This window comes from Anopheles nili, chromosome 2, assembly GCF_943737925.1.
Source record: "Anopheles nili chromosome 2, idAnoNiliSN_F5_01, whole genome shotgun sequence".
NCBI lineage: Eukaryota > Metazoa > Arthropoda > Insecta > Diptera > Culicidae > Anopheles > Anopheles nili.
The window spans coordinates 62,483,780-62,499,212 of NC_071291.1; the positions used below are offsets into that span (position 1 = coordinate 62,483,780).

The window sequence follows — 15,433 nt, forward strand, 5'->3', positions numbered from 1 at the left end:
GCACCGGTTCCCTGCCGAAATCTGTCGACGATTTTTCACCAGGCTCGTAAGCAACACCTGTCTCGGTTGTCCCTTTTTTTGTGTGTTTTATTTCACCAGCTTTCGCTGGAGTATTCACGCTCACAAATTGGCCCCCGCCTTTGGCGAACGTCGCTGTTTCGGTGTTTTGGGCGAAGCCGCGGGAGAAGGCGAACTTGATCTACACTTTCGTAGATTGGATCGGAACTTTCGCCATTAGCATACATCATCGTGCGCAAATGTATAATTGAATAGTTTAATGTTAATGAGCGAATTAAAATGCACTTTTCCTCCCGCTGGTTGACGGTTTTCGCGAGAGACCCACACTGGCGTAAGCCATCTGCTCATTAGAAGCACCCAGCGGGTGCCAATAAACCAGTCCGGGGCGGTGGTGGCGCAACAAAGAAGCAGCAAGCAGCGGCACCGAAGAAGCCGCGAAACGAACAAACCACACCGGGTTGAGGATCTCCGGGTTTGGTTGGCGGGTATGCGCGATAATGAGTAAAGAAGACATTAACTCGCCCGGGAAAACCCGTCCCATGGTGCGGTTCCAACCCACCAGCATGTCGAACTATCGCACGGGAACTTCATCCCCTTGGTAGAGAACCGCACAGCCACACAGAGCACAGAAAGAAAAGGCAGAAAGGAGAAAGGACACGCAAAAGAAAAAAAAACTAACCAAATAGAGTACCCACCCCGCGCCATTGAACGAAGGAAGCGAATCGCCAACGCGAGGGTCCTTGGGTGGTCTTGGGAGGACTTGCAAAGAGAAGGCAAAAGAAAAAAAAAGGAAAAGAAAAATGCAATCTTCGGTCGAGCGCTCGGCTGCGGTGAAGAATCATTTTGCCGTTTGGCAAATGAATTTAAAACTTAATTTAAAACCATCTCTTTCATGTTCCGCGCGTTCCAGCTGGCAAACCGAAAGCGAACAAAACACGCACTGCCTTCAGGGTGGTGGGGGGGGGGGCGGGTGGGAACTGGCCGGGTGGGAGAGGCCTCATCACATCCCCCCGGCCTCGGGCAACGCTGGTGCTACGGCTTGTGCCGATGATGGCCGCCGGTTTCTGCAGCCGAAATGGAAATAGGATTGCTAATTTCGCGAAAATTGCCGACAGCGAATGCGGTCCGGGACGAGAGAGAGAGAGAGAGAGAGAGAGAGGAGGAGGAGGTTCGTCCTGTGCCTGGGAAAGGACGAAAAGCGCAGTAAGCCGCCAACGTGCAAAAGTAACGCCAGGACGCCCCGAGAGAAGGGCCTTTGCAGTGCAGCCGTTTTTTGGTGGTTTCGGCGTGTGCTTTGGCTGGTTGAGTTTTCCCGTTGCAATGCTGTTAGTTTTTGTTTTCCTTTTCGGGCGTTGTGTCTGCACGCGCGCAACATAGTTCCATGGGCAGTTTTCGGTTTCGGTTTCGGTGGCATAATAACAATGCATTAGCGTGCAATGTGCACTTTTTACTCTGTCTCTCTCTCTCTCGCGCGCCCAACTCTGCTTCTCGTTCTGGTTCGCTCCTTTTCTGCTTTGGCATTTTTCCCCAAGGGGCGTCAGGACACGCTGGGTGGGGGAAGAGGGTTTTTCGCAAGGCTTCTCCGCAAGGCTTCCCCGAAAGCGCTGTGTTTTATCAGCCCCACTCGCTGGCGCCCGCCGACGGTTGTTTATTATGTCCGGCGCGTTGGTTCGGAATGCTGGCAACAAAACACACAGCCCAGCCCGTGCTGGGGCAGCACACACATGTTTTCGATGTTTGGTACCGCCGGTAGCCGAACTTTCGATCATAATTTCCATTAAATTATTTATAAGGAAGCGAATCCGATGCGATCCCCAATCGGGCGGTGGTGGTTTTGAGTGTCGAATTCGTGCACAATTCCACCCCACCGATGCGTGGGTGGGGATTTCACGATAAACAGTGGTTGTTTAATTTTTCCAATCCCCAGGCTTGGGTGGCGCGTAACGCTGAACGTTTGTGGAATAAACGCGCGCAAAAATCCCCATTTTGTCGTGCGTTAAACAACGCCACAGCCTACTAGAGCGCTTGGGTTATGGTGTTGTGTTGCATATACCCACCGACAGAGGGCGCTGTTCGAGGATGCTGCAACGGAACACCGGGAACGGGAAAGTATAATGCGCGGTTGGGTTCCCCGGAGCGCGGGTTTGTTGCACAAATTACCTTCACAATCGTGCTGCAAAATGCGCCCACCCGTACAATGGGTGGCAAATCAAACGGGCGAGGGCCAAGGGGAGGCCACAAAAGAAGCACAAAAAAACGGTAAAACACAGCGAACTGTAATGATTTGAGCTGTAATTATCATTACTGGGTGCTGCAACCGAACGGAGGCCAACGCCAGCGGCTGACAATGCACGTAAACGGTTGCTTTTAAATCTAGACACGGTTCGCAGAAATTTACGCATTCGCTGCCGCGTGCCCCCGCCATCGATTGGGGTGGGTGGTGGGTGGTGGGTGGGAGGTGGGTGGAATAAAAAAAAACACAAACTACAGCAGCAACAGCAGTAGCAGCAGCAGCAGCAAAAAAACACGAGAAAAGAACAACAGCACTCCGAAACAAAACTGAAAGCTCGCAATTCCAGCACCCCGAACGAGCGCCACCGGAAGTAGGGTCCGTTGTGGGCATGGAGGCGCCATGGGAGCACAAAATCCACCCTCAATGGGGCAGGGGGTGGATGTTTGTTCGCGACTCGGACTCGAAACCGTGGCCGTGTTTCGCAATTCAAATGTGCAAACGAAAGCAAACTGCTGGCCCTGGTTGGTGTACCGGACGACCGGAAGCCCGAAACCGGGGAGCATATTTTCGATGCTCATTTGCTGCACCCGTCGGAATGGTGATGGCGAACGATCCACCCTCCCTTTTTGGGGGGGAGGGGACGCGTGACGGTGAGGATTAAATTTGAAATACCACCGAACAAACGCCACGTGAAACACTGGGCGTTGCACGGGGAATGAAGACATGGTGAGCGAGAGTTTGCATTCGGGAAAACGCGGGCGAGTTGGGTTCATTTATTTGCAGTTCGATCGTGAGTCCTTTTGCCCCCCCATTCCGGCCGGGAATCGCCAGACCTCATGTCCGGAGCCTAATTCGAACGGTTGCATGGTGTAAAGGAACGTTTTTGGCAGCAGGGTCGAAATAATTTATACACGACCGTGGTGTGGTGCCTCGCTTTCGGAACCGGGTCAGACTGCGCTCTATGATAAAGACGCTTCATTTGGTGCATCAAACGAACCTGCTGCGTGCGTGGCGAAAGGATTTGCACCGGCACTGGCCATCCATTAAAAGCCGCTATTCATCACCGAGCCGCGTTGGAATTGGTAGCGCAAATTCTCTTGATCAATGTCCTAACAGAGACTGGCTTTCGTTTCGCTATGGTTTGGTAGTTTTTCTTGCCATTTGTACGGGATTTGGCCGAAAGAAAAGTCGATGGAAACATAAAACAAGCGCTTTTTCACAAATGAAAACTTCACTAAATAGAGCGTCGTCTCAGCGCCGGAAACATAACCTCAAACGAACGCGCCACTCAGCAGGAGAGCCTAAGTGGTCTAATAAGTGGCGTTTTTTTGGTGCAAAAAGAAAGAAAAAAAACAAAGCAAACTAATAATAACTCCACCAGTCCATTATGAGTCGCCCCTGCCGGGAAATGGGAGCCGTGAAAAATTAATAATCGCGCTATTTGATTTAGTAAACGCGCGAGTCTATTTTTCCGCCTCGTCTGCGAATGTGCTGCATCCGGCTGCAGGCAGTGAGGGTGGATGATGCAATTAAAATAACAACTTAACAGCACACGCACGCACGCACGCAAACAAGCCTCCCCCTCCCCGGGAAAAGCACTCTCGTGGATGCTGCACCGTGGCCGCATTAGTCCACGGCTCGTTGGGGTGGAAAATCGGATTCGAACGGGCTGGAAATGACTCGAAATTGAATCGGATCAATCGAAGCCCGATGCAGGAAGCCACGGTCGCTCCACGCAACAGGTTAGGACCACGGGCGTTTTCTTTTTTTTTTCGTCTTTTTTTTCTGCCCCAACGCGGAGTGCATTTTTACTCTCCGATGGCTTCGGTGGTGCTAAATTGGATTGCTCCAAATTACGCCCCCCCCCCCATCCATTAGAATAATGCTCAAACACCGTCAAACCCCCCATCACGAAACGGGGGTGTGGCACACGAGCTTCACTCTTTAATCATCGACCATCCGCCCCCGGTTTTGAGTCGCACGACGCAGCTTTTAGAGGGGGAGTATAAGCTTTTTTTTGGGGGGTGGGGGGGGGGGGGTGGCATGGGTGGCAGGTGGTTTGGAAAATTTAATTTCCCAAATAACACACGCAAATCACAAAGATTCCTCGTAATCGCCTTTTCCCGGGGCGTGTAATTCCTCAATGCCGGCACGTCCGCGCGCCACCGGGACCCACAAAATCATGCAGATTGATGCAGATCCCTGTAATCGGGGGATGATGATGATGATGATGGTGGATGGCGGTTGGGGGAGAGTAGGGGCCCAGATTAGACCGAACAGGAAAATGTTCTGGTTCGGTGCCGGTGTTCAGGTTCCGGAGCAACCTGGCAGGCGTGGCGTGGTGGTTAGAAACATGGTTAAACTTTTTCCAACCAGCGTGTGTGCCTTTTTTCTCCTGGCTGTTGTTAGCTGCATAAAACCCGGGGAGACCTCACGTTTTGGGGGCGGCCTCCAATGTCGACATTTGCGTTCATTTGGGTCCACCTTTCGCCCACCTGCACAGACGCACACCGGCTTAAAGCGAAACATGGTGCAAGTAAAAAGAAGCACTAGAAAAAAAAGAAAGACACACACTCACCTTCAGGCTAGAACATGACGGAGAGAGAATGAGCGAGAGAGAGCGAGAGAGAGAACCCGGCTAGTAGCCAAATTTCAACATGATACTGAGCCTCGTGCGGATTTGTTTCGGGTTTCGGGGCTGGTGTCTTGCCGCTTCCAGCGTTGTCCTTTCAGGCTGTGGCGTTTGAAGGAACGGTGGAAATTCCTTGCTCGACAGCTAGATCGACTCCCCGGTTACGAGCGCCTTGGCTTAGAGTGGTTGTTCCTGCGTCATCCCGGTGTTCCTGTCCAAAGGAGCAACTCGCTCCGAAAGCCCGGAACACGACGAACGTTCAGGATATGCGAGGGATTCCGTTCTCTGTTTGCAGTGTTCTTTTTTCCGTTTTTTTTTGTTCTACCCTGTTGTACGCTAGATGAAAGGAAACTCACCTAGATTTTCCACCTCGCAGGGAAGCGTAATCGTGTCGCCGATGACGGCCCGGACCGACTGCGAGCGGGACGTGAACTTTGGCTGCACCATCGGCGGGCTGTCGATGAAGTCCGGATCCAGCAGCGAGTCGGACAGACTGTTTCCGAATGAAGTGCCTGCAAAGTTGGGGAAACGTGAGAAGATGAAAAAAGATGAAAAAAAAAACGCCCCCGGAACATTGTCGAGAAGTTATTCGGGAGGGTAGATTTCGGTTGATATCGCGCAAAAATTGAGCAAAAATTGGCACAAGTGCATCTGGCCGTTGTTCGGTGCAGTGGCTTCAGGTGCAGCGATGTTCTAATTAAAACTGAATGCGTCACGTTTTTGTGCCGCGGCGCGGCTCGATAACGAGTGTGGAGAGAATGTGCCGAAGAATGAAAAATACCTAGCGGCATGGTATCGTTTGCCGATTGGCGCGTATTGAACGAATGATAAGTCACACACACGCGCGCGCGCGCGCGCTCTTGAGGCAGGTTGTGAACGGTACCGGAATTCGTGGATGCTCGAGAAGCAACGTTTTTTTTTTGGTTCTCAATTTTCCCAACACCCGGTTCGGTTGTGCCGAAACGTGCTTCAGTTTTGGGAACAGGATTAAGGTAACACGCGACGGTCAAGAAGAAGGTTGTCCGTCCGTACGTGAGTTTAATGTCAGCTTGAACGAACCATTTTTTTTGTTCGCCAGCATTAGCGATAGCAGCGTCCGTGTTCGGGGAATTTCAAATTAGCACCGATTTCGACCCCAAAAATTGTGTGCAACGCAGCAGAAAAAAGGTGTTTGATTAGCACCCAACTTCTCTTAATTAGGGGTAAATGTCAATTTACTCTGTGGCAGCGGGTTGAAAAAAAAACCCCGTGTGATTCAGCCTTCTAAGATTGGTTTTTAGCAGCCGCCCAGCAACGCCCATTGGCAGCTGTCAAAGTGAAACGGGCTGTCAAGCTGGGCGCCCGGAAAATGCATCGCAAACAATTTTACATGGCAAACAATTTCATTTCATTTCCACTCCTCGCGAAGGGTGGAATGTGATGGCCCTTCGAGCCGTCCCACCCAATCGGGCGCACCTTCCGGTCGGTTCGGATTTCGGTTGCCTGTTGCCGGCAGTTTTGAGAGGAAATTAATCTGCCCCGGTGTGGAAAAATGGCAGCTCTGCGTGAACACAAAGTAGGGAAAGAGAAAAAAAAGGGCGCTGGGAAAAAGTAGTTTAGCTGGAAAATTCCGCCCCCCCACCGTGTGATGGGTGTCCGGTTCGTCCTGCAAGTGGAAAGCGCAGACACGCAGCTTCGCTAAAGCTCTCACATTTCCCGCATTTCCCACGCTCGCCGCTCTAGGGTGATTGGGCTTTGTTCCACACTGACGCTGTCCGGACAGCCCTCGGGGTTTTCCCAAACCACTCCGGTGCTCGTTAAAATCGACGGACCTATATTTCGGACCGGGGATGGAAAAACCGCACGCGCGTCCACTCCCAGCTCCGCGCGAGTTGTCACACGGCCATGAACGGTGGAAGTCGCCAAACCACGTAGGGCGAAGTTAATTGGCACTAGTTTGGTCGCACGACACACAAATATAAAACGTGAAGTCCGAACCCGCGGACCACCCACTCCCCCCCCCCCCCCCCCCCGTATCCCGGTTAGTTTGTCAATATTTGAACGCTGATGATGTTTAACTTCGTTTTTCGCCCCACGCCCCACGTGCTCGCAGCTTTTACCGAACCGATATTGGCGCATAAATAGCTGCGAAGGAGTGCACGCTGTGCGAACGGAAAATAGTTCAAACTCGCCACCCACCCACCCGGTGCTTGGGGTGCTGATGGTGCACGGTTTGAGTGCAGCTCGTGGAAAAACGCGTGCAGAGAGAAAACCGACGCTCCGGTGCCCGGTTTGTAACCGTTCCGCGTTTCCATGGCCCGGTGTGGTTTTTCCGAAGGGCTTTCTCTGGGTGTGTGCGCGGACTTGGAAGCGGAATGGTCTCTTTTTTTTTGCACACACCGACCGTCCGCGAGTGCTTTTTGTGCCGCGCGAAAGCGTACCGTTTCGCCCCGTGGAAAAACACGAACGCGGACATTGACGATCGATTGACGCGGGAAGTGCGCGTTAATTCGCCGAAACGTAGCCGAAATTTTTCAATCAAATAACTCAAGCGCTCCCCCCACCGTGGAAAAAGCTGAAGAGACGTGCAGCTACTGTTTGACATCGAATTCAATTTTCTATTTCAACGTGCCAACGTGCTTTTTCTCTCTCTCTCTCGCGTGCGTGTGCGCGGGTGGATTTCCCGTTCGCGCTTGTTTGCCATTTGTACACGCCACAGTCCTTTTTTCCGTTCCAGCATCGAACCGTTCGCGTGTCACCGTACGAAAGCGCGCCAACGCGCCACGCTAAAACGGTGGGTTGCATTATTTGTAAGCGTTTTCTCGGTTCCTCGCTTTGGTAAAAGGGCCTCAAAACCCCCTCCACCCACGCACTCGAACGCTGAATGCCATTTTAAAATGTTTCATTTCATTTCGTGCGGGCTGTTCGCCGCCGTTCGCGTCCGTTTGATGGCCACTTTGCTGCCAAGGACACTCATTCCCCTTTTTCGGGGACGGTTCTTTCTCGCTCTCGCACTCACTTTCCCCACGGCAGCAACTTTCTTTCCAGCGTTGACCCTCTCGCGTCTTGGTGAAAGGGACGGTGAAATGGATGGCGTGAATGGGGAACCGCCCGGGAAATGTCACAAAAATTTGATTCAATTCCATATCGACAATTCGCGCGACGGACGGCGAATCGCGGACACTCTGTGCCCGGGTGGCACTTAATAATACAAAGTGCCAATATCTGGGGGCCGAATGGGGTGGTTGAGGAGTGGGGGAGAGACCCAGCTGCAATTAGGATTGATGTGCCGTGGTTGGAGGTGGCCGTTCGAGGTGCTTTGATGATGCTACCCCGCCCGGGAAGTTATCCACGGATGGCAAATTAAGGAGCTCCGAAATGGCCTTTCCATCAAAGGGTTCGCTGGCGAAAGTGAGCGTTCGATGGAAATTGGTTTATTGTAACAGGTCCTTTAAGCGAATCGGTTCGTTGCGTATTGTTTCTTGAGAAATGCGATGGAACGACTTTCGACGAGTGGGTTTGTCATGAATCAGTAAAGGACTTTTAATATGAAATATCTTCTTTTGTTTTTAATGGCTCAACAACCGTTGAGCCAAAGTCAATGCCTACCTTGTTAAGGCTTGCTATGATTTGTTTTATTTTTAATAGTCAATCCTGCGTAAAAATCCTCCACAGTTCGTTTTAAGCTACCTTTGCTCTTATACCTTATGTTTGCTTTTGTTTGTTTTGTTTTAGAAAATACTTATTGATTTTTCCAACCAACTCTTGAATCCCTAAACACGCTCCCTTGTCGGGTTGTAGATCAGGTGCAAAAGCGACCCCTAAACCTTAAAGTCGCCGCTATTATCATTGTCCCCAGACACGGAATGGAACCCGGGCCAACGGAGAAACGAAGGCGAATGCGTGGCTCACAGCTGGTGACCGTCAGCTCGTTCGGAAATCAAATGTGCTCCCCACCGACGAATGTGTTTGCATTCCAAGCGCAGGTTAAGTGTAATCAAACGATAAAAAGAAACGAGAATGACGGCAAACCCCGCCCGAGTGCATCACTTCCGGGCACGGAAGAAAGCAAACGAGCATCTTTGCGCTTGGCGTGTTTGTCGTTTTGCCTGGAAGCGATGAATGAAGAACGAGAAAGATAATGGGGAAGAGCGAAAGGGGCAGCCCAGCTTTAGGCAAGGAATTTTCCTACAACGGCAGCAAAAGCTGCCGAGATCGGCTGATCTGCGAACGGCTGCGGGTGCAATTTTTAGGATATGCTTCCCAGGTGTTCCCGGGTGAAGATACGTGCACCTCGGATGGCTTGATTTGGTTTTGCACCTAAACGTGTGCCCTCGTGGGCCCCCTTTTTTTTGCATTCCTGACCATGTGTGCCATATGTGCGTCACCGACGGGACTCGGATCTTCAAAGGGTGGCATCGCAAAAAAAAAAACAAACCGAATGCAAACAACCGGGCGCCAGCAAACCCGTGGGGCGCGTTTTCTCTCTCGGACGAATGCAAACGTGTGGCAAAAAAAAAATCACCTTGAGCTGTTGCCGAAGCACGTGTGCGGGTTTGGTGTGCATTTTTTTGTGTGTTTTCGTTAGTGGTGGGAGGTCCCACACACACACACACACACGGCAAAGGGCAACGCTAAATTGCAACTCCTTGCACCTTGATATCGTCCGTTCACCCGCCAGTGGGTGTGAAATAAATTGAAAAACCGCTTTCCGCTTGCATTAAGCCTCGGTGCTATCAATTTAAACAACATAATATTTCACGTTTCGCCGTCTCGTCGTTCGATGGGGGCGTATTTCCCACTCGCGCGCGCAGGCTTTTCATGGGGAGCAACAATAAAAAGCATACAACAAAAAGCAAAAAAAAAAAGAATCGCGCAAATGTTTCCATTATCCGCCCCGTGCCAAAGCATCAAAACCGACGGGTATTACGCGAAGGTTAGCCCTCCTTCGTCAGGGTCGCGGCCTACTTCACACCGACGCAGGCTTCTTGCCTTTGTGTGGGTGGGTGGGGGTGGCGTTTCCTCGTGCGCTGGGTTGGATTGTCTTTTCCTGTTGAATTATTTAAATGTTATTTTCAATCGGTTCGGGGACCACTTGAGCCCACCCGACGTGAAAAAAAAACGGCCTCCGCGTCGATCGATCGTCGAAGCGTGACAATCGACAACGTGAATGGGGGGTGGGATTTTCCCAATCGAACCCGCTTCCGTGCCGTTTGGTGGAAGCGCTTGAGGGCGCGTGTTACGTTTCCAAATGAAAACCCATCATCGCGTGCGTTTGTGTGACGGGAGCGAATTTCTTCCACCGAATGCGACCATATGCCGTTGTTCAGGTTTTCCCGGGGTCTTTTTCCCGCGTTTCCGTACCCTCATTGATTAACCCGCACGTGGGGAAGGTTTTTGTCCCCCCCTATAAAAGCGCGTTTGGCAAAAAGAAACAACGGTGTACCGGTGGAAGTGGGTTAATTAAATATTGAAATTAATATTTATATTCAATAATGAATAAATCTTTATTACGAATGTGCGCGCGCGCATACACACACATACGCGCTCGTTTGACCGAATCGCGCGATGGAAAACAAACAACGTACGGCAGTTTCGGTACCTTAAAATTTATTGCCACTTCACGCGGGGAACCGGGTCACGAATTTTCCACTCGAGTTCGATTCCACTCCGGCCAGATTACAAGCGATGGTGGGTGAAAATTCCGAAACCGGAAAACCCGTTTTTCCAATCCAGCTCGAGGGGGGGGGGTGCAAAATCGAAAACTGAACTGCAACCGTTCGTTTTTGGGACTCTCAAACATCACTAATGATGCCTTCTTTCGTTTCATTTCTTGCAGGACGCCGAACAGGTAATATAGTGGATGGTTGTTTTAATCCTTGCCGCGCCATGGAATGAATGGAACGCCTCCCCAAATGAAGCCATCCATTAGCCGGTTGATGGTGAATGGTAATAATCAAAAACACCCCTCCCGGGCGCGGGAACTTGATACGAGGGCGCGCCATTCCGTGACGTGAGAAATCCTCCGGCCCAGACCGGCATACCGACACAGATGCCTGTGGTGTGGTTTCACTTCGCTAGTGCATCCTGTACGCGGTCTCAAGGGGCATCCAACGCCATCCTAAAAATCCACCCTTGGGCAGGGCGTGAGATTGAATTCCCGGTGCGCAAAAACCGACGCAGACGAGATGCTTAACACGCGCGCGCGCGCGCGTCTGCCGTATGCCCTTCGGGTGGGATTGGGCCCTGGGTTTCTGGCGTGTGCCTTGAAAACCAGTGGGCCTTGAGAGGCTGACCGAAAGCCAGCGTCGCTGTTGGATGGTGGAAGCTGCCAAAGCTTGGCTGCTGCAAAAGACCTCCAAACCGCCCGGAGGCGCGTAGAGTATTCCGGTAATTCGATGTGCTCGCCGGTCGTATTCCTTACGTTTGCGGAACTCCTGTGCCGCCCGGGAAAGCGATGGTGGTACCGCCCGGGTCGTTCGCTTCGGCGTGTAATGTAATCCTTTTATTTTGTAAATATTTGCACAACACGTGATTCTCATTTCTCTTGCTGAAATTCTTCAAATTTTGCCCACCACCAGGACCACCGAGGTCGGTGCCGTCATTTTTCGGTGCTACCGTGGAAAACCCTTCTTCTTTCCATTATTTTTGTTTCTTTGCTGGCGCGATTACGCAACGCAAACAATTTGTGCCCGCGCTGTAACAACCGGTGGGTGGATTTTTACAAGCTTAGCGACTTAGTTGCCGAAGTTTTGCGAAAGCCGAGCCACCGGATACCAACCCTCTTCGGATGGTTCGAGCCGCGGGTTTGCGTCGTGGGTTTGCACGACTGGCACCGAAAAAACCACAGATGCGATGCGACGCGATTTTGCTCGGATCCCGCCCGGGGGGATTGCGAGATTTCTCCGGTACCGGATCCGGATGAGGGATGATTTTTTATGAGCCCCATTTTGTGTGCGGTCCTCTCGGCCCTCTAAAGACGGGCGTGTGCCGTTTCGCTGCGTTGGGTCATCCCCGAAGAGCGGGAACCCGGTGCGACAATTAGTCGTAAAAATACGCCTCACACACACACACACACGCGTACGCGTGGGTGCGTCCGGAAGAGGTCCCTTGGCGAGATCAGCCGGATGATGGTGGAGCTTGTTTTGCTCGGAACGGGCCTAAAAAAAAACCCTCGGCAGGTTTGGCGTCGAATTTTTGCGCTTCCATTTCGTCCATATCTTTCTCGACCGAACGGGGTCGAGTTGACGGAGATGGCAAAACAAAAGCAAACACAAAAAAGAACACAAAACCCCAAATCGAGCAATCCGCACCAGGTGTGAAAAACCCCTTTTGTTTTTGCGAATAAGCGGGCAGGAAATATCACCAACCCAGCCGCCTGGCTTTGGTGCTGCCAGCTAAATGTTGCGATCGCTCATAAGCAGAAAGGGACGGTTGTAAATAAATTTGCGCCAAGCAAACATTTATCTTCAATTAAACGCCATGCGCTGGGTTGGTACCGCTAAAAAGCCACCCCGTTCTTTTTTTTGGGAGTGTTGCGAAAGAAGGCGTGCGAAATGACCCGAACGGGATCGCAAAATTGACAGCATGATTGTTTCGGTACACGCGAACATTCAATTACCACGGCAGGGCGCTAAGACATAACGGGGTTCGGTTGAGGGCCGCACTCGAGTCGTGTTCCATTTCTAAACCCTCTCTCAGGGGCGAGAGAGTGTTTGTTTTTGTTGCGATTTCGAGTGTAAAGCGAATAGTACAATCGATGGAATTTTTCCAGCGTTTTTTCGAGGCCGTAGAATAAGAAAAAAAAAGGCACACACACACACACACCTCAAAAACAACCCAAAACGAAAGCCACAGCGTAGACATATGGCGTCACCTGAGGTCGTCCTGACGCTACGATACACAAAAGCACCAGAAAGTGCTTCCTTTGTCGCTTGATGGTGCGGGCTTATTACACCTCACGCTCGCTATGGATTGACAATCCCGCTAAGTGAAAATGGAAATATGAAGAGGACATTTTCTCCCGGTTTTCGGCTCGTCGAGCCGAAGAACAGACGTTGTGCTGGGGGTTTTTGAGATATTCTTTTCTTCCGCTACGGCTCACCGGCAGGTGACGTTAATGATGACGAAAGCCCCGTAGTAGGCCGTATGGGATCGGTGCCCGTCGTTGCTAGGGATGGCTGTACCGCGTCACGGTGCTACCACCGGGAGACGGGTCGACGAGGAGGAATTGTTTTCGTCACCCCAACCACGGGCGCACTCCATGACACGGTGAAATTAATGGCCCGGAGTGTTCGTCCTGGATCACGATACACGCCCGCGGGCGCTGCGTGTGACTGATGGCACGGTGAAGGGCGTTTGGTTCATCGAAGAAGTCAGCCTTATAAGTGTAAACGGTACACAAGGATACGCGCGTTTGGTAAAGCTAAAGGTCGACTTTTGAGCGGGTTTTTGAGCAGTTATTTGAACCACTTTTGAGACGCTTCACAAGATTTATAGATGAAGATGTTGCACTCCTTACACAAGCAACGAATTTAACCCAAGGCGAAAGAGGTGGCAAATAAAGATAAATGTAACCCCTCGCTTATGAAAGATTTCAAATTTCCTTTTCTTACCAGCAAAAATGGTTCAAAAATTGAGCGAAAAAAAAATGCCATAAGTACCGAAACAAGAGGAAAACATTTCCCGATGGCACGGCACGATACGCAGTGCGCGCGAACACGTTTCCGGCCGATAATAAACGTAAAGTCGGCGTGTTACCCGAGACAGGTACGATTGTGTTTCATCGGCAAGAAAGAATGAGCAAAAAGAAAGGATGTAAGAAGCAAAAACGAGCGCCCTTCGGCGGCGTAACGGTGGGCAAATAATGATAGATTGTTTCGGTTCTCGGCCGTCTTGAAGGATGCCGGGCGGCCTACCGGCTTTCTTCGGCTCCCCAGGAAGATGCCGGCAAAAAAAAAGAAAACCCTGATAAAAACGCCACCAGCGGAACGTTCCATATCATCATTGGCTCCTTTTGGGTCGCCCCACAGGCGTCATCCTCCAAGCTGGCGGGCCATTATCATGATTTAACCGGAACGTTGACTCATCGAAGAAGCCGCACACACAGGAGTCGCGATTCCGTCGGCTTCCGTGATGCGCGAGATGCCTGCCTGCCTGCCTTGCCCAGCGGGTGCTCCATTATATTGGCGCACGTACCTTTTCATAAATCATGTTCGAAATAAATGAGATGCCGACGCGCGGCGACAATCTGACCTGCGCGTTTGGGAACGGAAGCATCCGCGGAACTTCGAGGATCCATCCGGAAGGCGTCAGGAATTGATGGTGTTTGATTTGTTTGCTTGTTAGCGCCGTTTGCGATGAGCGAAACTGCGCGAGAAAGTGAGAGAAAGCGAGCAGGTCATGTTTGTCTGCCGGGAGTGACTTTGGGCAAACAACTTCACGGCGTCGTCATCCTCCCGACTCGCCGGGAAGGTGCCAGGACCAAGCAATTATCGATATACCGGAAGACGAACGGAACACGTTTTCCCTGTCAATATTTGCTTTCGGTGGGGACGCGCGAGAAAGCTAAAAACGCGAGCGGTCACACTCCGCGTGCACTCTGGGTTTTGCAATTGAATTAGAGATTAGAGGCCACGAGAAACTAATCGATACCGGGCGATCGTTGCCCGAGGGGGAGAAAATTGTCACTAAAAACTGGCTTGTTTTTCCATTCCATCCCCACGGGGACACGCGCAGCAAAGCGATCAAGGATCAAGCGTGCCACAATCAACGCACAACGAGTGGTTCGCTCGAGTGTGGGGGAAAGTAAACAGCAAACACGCGCCACGCGATTGCGAAGGACTCTCCGTGGCGTGGAATGTTGAGGCTTTATTTCTGCTCAAAAACACCCTAAAATAGCACCGCGGGCTCCGATGGGCGCGTGGGTGTCCTTTCTCGAAAGGGATTAGAGTCGATCCTACCAGAGCAAAAGCGCGCCCTAACGGAGGCAAATAAATTTCGATCATACTTGAACCAAACGTACACACGCGATAACAGCACGCATATGAGTAGCCGATGATGATGATGATGTGGTTAAATGATGGCTTCGCTAGCATATCGTACACAAGCGCCACGCCCCCGTCGGCACCATATTTTGCAGTCCATTTCGTTCGAATTTTCCACCCGCCAACGACAAACCACACGGAGCTTTCTGTTTTTTTATTTCCTGCCTACCTGCGCGCACGATGGAGGCCACATTACCGAGCCTGGTGGTGTATAGTTAATAAATTTATTTACTCACTTCCGGGTCATTAATTTGCGGGCGGCTCGCTTTTCGGCGGAAATGGTTGGCGGCGCGGTTTGAACTCCCAAAAATATCAACAGCAAAAAAAAAAGGAAAGACGTAAAAATGCAGAACCGACAAGAAAAGAGAAGCTATGGCTCACCAAGAGAGAGAGATAGAGATATATGGACGACTTCTGGGAGCTGTGAGGGTGGCGAAAGAGGTGGGAGGTTGAATTAAAAATTTACAACCCCATATCAAACGGTTACAAACTGTCGCTGTTTGCGCAGGTGAACCTCGCGCGGGC

The 15,433-nt window shown here is 51.3% G+C and overlaps 1 protein-coding gene across 1 annotated transcript in view; it reads right to left on the bottom strand.

The window, feature by feature from the left end:
• Window positions 1–15,433, bottom strand: part of LOC128727668 (protein amalgam-like) — a 46,674-nt gene that overhangs the window by 7,067 nt on the left and 24,174 nt on the right. The window contains exon 2 of the mRNA XM_053821607.1: window positions 5,240–5,395. Coding sequence (XP_053677582.1) covers window positions 5,240–5,395 — 156 coding nt within the window. The remainder of the gene's footprint in view (window positions 1–5,239; window positions 5,396–15,433) is intronic.